This window comes from Wasmannia auropunctata, unplaced genomic scaffold (assembly GCF_000956235.1).
Source record: "Wasmannia auropunctata unplaced genomic scaffold, wasmannia.A_1.0 LD265987.1, whole genome shotgun sequence".
NCBI classification, from domain to species: domain Eukaryota; kingdom Metazoa; phylum Arthropoda; class Insecta; order Hymenoptera; family Formicidae; genus Wasmannia; species Wasmannia auropunctata.
This window is the reverse complement of record NW_012096903.1, coordinates 1-370: the sequence shown is the minus strand read 5'-3', so window position 1 is coordinate 370 and position 370 is coordinate 1. Positions and strand designations below refer to the sequence as shown.

General features: G+C 58.6%; 1 protein-coding gene across 1 annotated transcript; it reads right to left on the bottom strand.

The window, feature by feature from the left end:
- Window positions 1-3: 3 nt before the first annotated feature.
- LOC105462317 (tubulin beta chain) lies at window positions 4-363 on the bottom strand (the record flags this gene model as incomplete). The annotated part of the gene is made up of 1 exon (XM_011708840.1): window positions 4-363. A coding segment is annotated over exon 1 (351 nt), but the record flags the coding sequence as incomplete, so codon positions are not given.
- Between the last annotated feature and the right edge of the window lie 7 nt (window positions 364-370).

Genomic DNA, 370 nt, shown 5'->3' with positions numbered 1-370 from the left:
CTGCTCGGAGATCCTCTTGAACAGCTCCTGAATCGCCGTGGAGTTGCCGATGAAAGTAGCGGACATCTTGAGGCCGCGCGGCGGAATGTCGCACACCGCCGTCTTCACGTTGTTCGGTATCCACTCGACGAAGTACGAGCTGTTCTTGTTCTGGATGTTGAGCATCTGCTCGTCCACCTCCTTCATCGACATCCTGCCGCGGAAGATGGCCGCCACGGTGAGATATCGGCCGTGGCGTGGGTCGCAGGCTGCCATCATGTTCTTCGCGTCGAACATCTGCTGCGTGAGTTCTGGTACGGAGAGCGCCGAGTATTGCTGCATGGACCTGGATGTTAGAGGCGCGAAGCCGGGCATGAAGAAGTGGAGACGG